The sequence below is a fragment of the Cupressus sempervirens genome, chromosome 10, assembly GCF_028749045.1.
Source record: "Cupressus sempervirens isolate cs-2001-9-10 chromosome 10, ASM2874904v1, whole genome shotgun sequence".
Taxonomy (NCBI): domain Eukaryota; kingdom Viridiplantae; phylum Streptophyta; class Pinopsida; order Cupressales; family Cupressaceae; genus Cupressus; species Cupressus sempervirens.
The window spans coordinates 586,092,532-586,098,943 of NC_143127.1; the positions used below are offsets into that span (position 1 = coordinate 586,092,532).

A 6,412-nucleotide genomic window follows, 5' to 3' on the forward strand; every position below is an offset into this window, starting at 1 on the left:
ATAAAACATTCCATTTTCTTTATGAATTAATGTAGTTTGAAATTACTACTTCAAATTGTCTTTTTCCTTTGCAATCATTATGTGAAAGTTTTCTTTCTTAGAGTTAAATGGGTAAAAAAATAAGTGTTTAGTCTAATGCTACTTGTATTGTAGTTCAATTTATTATTTTTACATTTTCTATTTCCTCTTGGTGTTTAGTTTGAAAGTACTACTTAAAATAATTTCTTTCTTAATAGAATCATTGTGAAGGATTTATTTCTAAGAGTTAATTGGGTGAATTTCTTGATTTGATTTTTCTATTAGATTTTTATTAAATATACCAATCTAATGTTTCTTTGTATTTGTTTCATATTGTAGGGGGTAAAAGTAGAAACTTGTGTCACCCTTTTATAAAGGAAAAGGACAACATAACACAAATTGTTAAACTATAATGACATATGAGTGACATTTTTGTTTAGAATTTGTAAAAGATAAAAGAAAAAGTTGTCAATGTAGGACCAAGTTGAAAATGAAAAAATTCCATTCAATTCTTGGAGTGGTCCAATACCCCCCTCCATATTTTGGAGGATGGTTTATCTAATACACCATCATGTTGTATATTTCAAGAATGTTTTTTAAGAGATCATGCATTTTTGTAAGTTAGAGATGGGGAACTCTATTCCAAATTTAAATATCACAAGCTATAATTCTAATCTAAATTTATAAAATTTTATTTTTGTTAAGTTTATATATATATTCAAGTGGATTGTTTCTTCTTATAGATTCTAATTGTTCTATAAAAAATATAATAAAGGAAACTTTATCTAGTGGCATTATTAGGGAAGGGCCTATAAACAAATCATACACTTGAATATTAGCATTAATTAAAAGATTTGAACTTTTAGAGAATATATCATTGCTCTTTATTGGAACAATACACAGAAAGTTATTAATAATACATGTATATTAGTTTGTTTACTATCAATTTTGTACTCTATGTTTACCCTAAAGCTTGAGATCTTTGGTTGACTATCAGCATGCTTTAGTCTCACATTTTCGTTTTCCTTGTCTAAGAAAACATGTATCATTTCTTTTTACCATGCAACCCTTAGATTAATGAAATTCTTCTCAATGCGACAGTTGTCTACATTTGATTCTTTCTAACCATGTAGATTAAAAAATGACATCCTATAAGTTCTTTAAAAAAAATCTAGAAACAATTTGATCTATTCCTTTTTGTTTTAGAAATTGATGGTTGTCTTTAATTTTGCAATCAAAGTGGTTGTTGAACCACCAAGCAAAAGAAACATAAAAAGAAGCAAAATACATGTTAGAGCTAGCTACACTACAATGGCCAATTTTTCTGGACTATGATCAAAATGCAAAGTTTACTATTATTTATTAAAAATGCATTTCATTTTCCTTATCGGAAGAATTGTAATCATCCTTAATGTTGACTTGGCTAGTGTGGATGAATAAAATGGACCTTCACAATGAAATTACTTTCTGTATTGAAATTGGTTAGATCAATTATCATACTTTATTATGTCTGTAAACAAATTAGAAAAAACCAAAATCATTTTCTAGTTATGACATAATTTCATTGTTGCCCTATAGCTCTTGTTGTGCTTTGTTTCAAGTGCTATTTGAAGCATTAATTTGCATCATCTTCAAGACCTAAAAAAACAATAATATTTTTCTTTGCCTTAATTAACTTTTGATGGTCACTTTTCTATATGTGAATGGTTCATTTTACTTCTCTAACTTACTTTAATAAATCTTACAATTAAATTCTTCTACAACATGCATCCTATCATGCCATTAATTCGTAGTGTGCTCTAATTTAGAACATCAAAGTAAAACAACATTACAAATAAGTTATAAAATAATTATATTACCATCCTTTGGTTCTTCTGTTTTACATTAAATGTATTTGACCATATAAAGTCGTCCCAAACAACCTATCATCAAATTAAAATAACTTACTAAAATATAAACAAATGTCCTGACAAGACCTCACATTCTCTACAACTCACATTCTTGACAATAGCATTAGAAATCAAAGAGAAGACAATTGTTGAAAAGGGCCATTGAATTCCAAATTCCCTGGAGAATCGGAAATGGCATAGGCGGGAGGATCATTTTTGCATGGTTGCATACCCAGGAGCTGCCATGGCGTGACCCATTCCCTGTTGTTGACCGGGACCTCTCCAACCTGAAACAAATGCCATACAATAAAAATCAAGGCCAGAACCAGTTGGACGGTAATCAAAGTTAAAACCCAGTCATAGAAATGAAATATTACCGAGAGCAGGATCGAATCCTCTGTGTTTGAGTTCTCTATACTCCTGACACAGGGCACATGAATCGCAAAAGCAATGGACCAGACAATCCGTGCAGGGGCTCTCCGCCAAGTTATATTTTGCCCGCATCTTGTTCCGGTACACGCACGCGTAACAACACGCACAGCCCGTAAAATAGCAGAGTGCAGCGTATAGCCCTCCGCTCAATGCACATGCTGCATCAATTTCAACCATTCAGCCCCCTTACAATAATTAGCATATAAATTGAATGAATACAATTAGTTTATGAGGGGGTTCTTACCCGGAGAACCTTCGTCAACAATCTCCGCTATCTGGCCAAAAGTGATGCATGGGCAGAAGCACGTGAGGCAACCTGCACTCGCACAAAACATTTTCATTATTATAACTTGAAAGGTGCATGGTGATATAAGAGAGGGGAAGAAAGAGAAGAAGGTGCATACAGTTGGAAGGATCTTCGGTGCAGCCACAGAGACCGGAGGACCATTCTGTGGAATGTGGAAGGCCGCCTTGTTGGGGATAGGAATGAGGTGGCGGCTGCAGATGTTGTTGGGGATAAGAATGAGTCGGCGGCTGCAGATGTTGTTGGGGAGCAGAGGAATTTTGGAATGAAGGCGGATACCCAGTTGCCATTTGCTGCGGAACTTCATGCTCGGCCTTTGTGGGATACATCTCTCTTCCTCTTCCTCTTCCTCTTCTTCAACTGATTCAAATCCTGCAGGGCAGAGGGTCTTTTAGGCAATCTTTATTTGTCGCTGCAGAGTATTGATTGTAGGCCTCTAGGGCGGGGGACCTATTTAACATGTAGAGAATTTGAATGCCCTTTCTACTATTGAAATCTGGAGGCGTTGGATGATAGGAGTCATGCTGTCTTGACGCGTAGATTTACACAAGAAGAGTTTTGAGCCAAATATTATATTGTCATTCAACATTGACCCGCTCTTTTTTTGTTTCCGCGTGCGTGTCTTTTACTAATTGTGAATGTGAAGGAATGGATTGCTTCACGCGCTTTATTAAACCAAATATCACTCTTGACTCTAAACCGGAACCGCCAACAGGGAGAAACGCATAGTTTTACTGATTCCTACTCATACCAAACATGAATTCACGTTAATAACGAGTCTCTTTCTTTCTCTATAAAATCGATGCATAGGAAAAAGTCGTCGTGGAAAATGTCGCCCATTAGACAATCGTGCTGGAAAATGTCGCACAAATCTCTAGGTCTCCGTTCAAAAGGGACAGGCTAATCTCCATCTAAGATGTATAAAGACAAAACAAAGTCAAACTTTTTTTTACCATATTAATATAGTGATTTTTTTTCAAATTTTTTGTTGGTTTCAACTACAAACTATGGAGATCATGAAGATCAAACGCTGAAATTTTCAGAAAAATCTATGATTTTTTTGTTTTTTTGAAAATTGGTCAATAGTACAATTTGGATGGAGGATAGCCACGTCCCATTCAAAATGCCAACAAAATGCGCTGGAGGGGGTTGTATGGTTGCACAATGCTTACCCTCAGCATTTGACCGTCTAGGTCATATACTCTAACTACGAAAAAGAAATAATTCAATTTGTAATTTTGTCTTATTTATTTTTATTATTTTTATTAGTATTTTTTTGATAGACTAAATATTATTGTTATGAGTTTTCATTAACTTGTTATTGAAAAGCTCTTTTTCCACCAATTATAATTCAATATTTTTATTTTCTAAATTTTCATAAAGCAAATTTCAAGGTCTACATGGTAGTTTTTAAAGTTATAAAATCAAACAAAATATTTATCTTATCAATGATTGGGTAACGGATATAAGGTCTTATACACAAGTTTGAAAGGTGGCAAAACTTTAGGATCACTACATGCACTTATAGAATTTTATAATTCTTCAATTAATCCATAATTTCCAAAAAAAATTAATCATATGCATAATTATTTGTTAATATTAATATGTATTTTCATTGTACAATTTATTAATATTAATTTCTATGTATTTACATTATACTATTAATATTAATATGTGTGTGTATTTAGATTATACAATTTATAAATACTATCTATAATATATGACGATTTTGCACATAGTACGACATTCTTTCTAAGACTGTCTTTGTGTTTTGCACCCGTGATACCGCATCTATTGTGAGAGCATTAGGGGTTTTTAATATGGCTTCAACCAACTTTAACCCAACAATTGATGTTGCTGCGATAGATGCTCATGGTGCCTCTTATGAACAAACACCCTCGCAAGTTTGTTCCAAAAGTGGCTCATGAAGTAAGGCCCCTCTTGATATTGTTCTTAACATTTAGGATTTTGATAATGCTTGTGACTAGTTAGATAAACATACTTTGATAGGGTTTTTTTTGGGTAGAACTCCTCCTGAAAGCATGCTTAAAGAGTGGGTAGCCAAGGCTTGGACTCCTCCTAAGGTCTGACTTGAAGGCATCCAAAGCCTTACCATTCTCAGGCGGGAAGGTGGGAAGATCAGAATTGAAGCCAACTAGGGATGTCATTTATTTGCTTTGCCGATGCAAGATCAAAATTCTTCGCTTTCTTTTAGAATAGTAGGGGGGCTCGTGCACCAACAATAGAATAGAGGGTCGCCCTGCTAATGAACCCAACCTCCTATGGGCATTCCTTCGAGATTGCCAAGGGTTCTTTTGATTTCAATTTGCAAACCCTTCTCGGGCTTATGCAATGTTTAACCATGGGTCCTAGACAGTTAAGCCTTCGCTGCTTGTTTTTCACCAATGGTTTAGAGACTTCTCTATCTCGAATGATAAGAAACTAAAGGTTCATGTGTGGGTTGAGTTCCTGGGTCTCCATGTGTCTTGTTGGTCATTTATTCATGCTATTACACAAACCCTTGGTTATAAGGTGGTGTACATGGAAATGGAGAATTGTTGTTAATGCTTGCCCTCAAAAGAGGGTTTTCATTGAAGTCATCATTTCCTGTGATCTCAAGAAAACTACGACATTCAGGTTTGGACTCATACCTGTACACTCAGAAGGTGTTTTATTTGAACTTGCCAAATACTTGTAGGTGTCAAATTGTCAAGCATAAGACCAAGGATTGCTCGTTGGTCGTGCCTTGCAAATTAGCTCCTTCCAAGGAGATGATGAATGGATAAATGTGGTGAATAAGGGTAAAACTTAATTTTCTTCGAAACAACTAACATCTTCTTCTGTCCGACCCTTGCTAGAGATTGTGTCAATGACTTATGTTGTTGCACTAATCGCATCGATGGTACCTCTTTTGCCACCACCCATTTCAAACCTTGTTGGATAGGGGATGGTGTTGTCTATAAGTTTCTCAGCCTTCTTGGGTCCATAGTACACAAATGGCCTTTATGATTATTTCCCATCATTTGTGAAAATATCACAATCCATATGGCCATGGAGAAGATCCAAATGGCAATGGCAGCTCTAAGAAGCGAAGCACTTATCTCTGGCAGAGATTCTTCTCCTAGCTTCACAACCAACTCCTTCTTGCACAAGAGTTTCTCCTCTCTTGGGGATGAGGATGACATACAAGAGTTTTTACTATGAATTTTATCTCACGGAATGTGCGGGGTCTTATGGACCTTCCTCATAAATACTATGTGTGTGACATCAAACATGTAATGCCCCACTTGGAGATCCTTGGAACAAGGATTCAATACAAGACTAGATATATATATTTTATGAGTATGAATGCACATGACAACATCATTTAGGGATCACAAATATCACAATGGAAGACTTTACCAACAATCCCAACAACCAACAAATCTTTAGATGGCATAACCAAATTGATACGCTCAAACCAACGACAATCCAAGATGACAACAAAACCTAAAATCTTCAATCTATCGAAGCATGGCAATACTAGCATTCCTAAAGGGTACTCAAAACTTCAAATTGTGTTCTCTGAAAAATAGAAGAGATGCCCCTTGTTTTTCATGCGAGAGAAATTACAACTAACAATCTTTCATGAGGAATTCCCTCATCATGTGAGAAAGTACACCAAGCCATGTGAGGAAACATAATCCGATGCGAGTAAATACTAGGACTACCAATAAAAAAGAACTATACTAGTCCTGAGCTTTGCGTGAGGAAATGTCAAGAGCCATGC

General features: G+C 35.3%; 1 protein-coding gene across 1 annotated transcript; it reads right to left on the reverse strand.

Annotated features, from left to right (window-relative positions):
• Window positions 1–1,846: 1,846 nt before the first annotated feature.
• LOC149535226 (protein PLANT CADMIUM RESISTANCE 7-like) lies at window positions 1,847–3,099 on the reverse strand. The gene is made up of 4 exons (XM_089803309.1): window positions 2,744–3,099; window positions 2,584–2,655; window positions 2,285–2,497; window positions 1,847–2,194 (listed from the first exon to the last, which is right to left on the reverse strand). Exons 1-4 carry the CDS (start codon window positions 2,970–2,972, stop codon window positions 2,118–2,120), a joined length of 591 nt encoding a protein of 196 aa, XP_089659435.1. The 5' UTR covers window positions 2,973–3,099; the 3' UTR covers window positions 1,847–2,117.
• Window positions 3,100–6,412: the final 3,313 nt, after the last annotated feature.

Coding starts and splice junctions, on each gene's coding strand:
- LOC149535226 (XM_089803309.1), bottom strand. CDS start 2,972: ATGTATCCCACAAAGGCCGAGCATGAAGTTCCGCAGCAAATGGCAACT. Junction 2,656..2,743: donor CACCGAAGATCCTTCCAACT/GTATGCACCTTC, acceptor GTGCGAGTGCAG/GTTGCCTCACGTGCTTCTGC. Junction 2,498..2,583: donor TGTTGACGAAGGTTCTCCGG/GTAAGAACCCCC, acceptor AAATTGATGCAG/CATGTGCATTGAGCGGAGGG.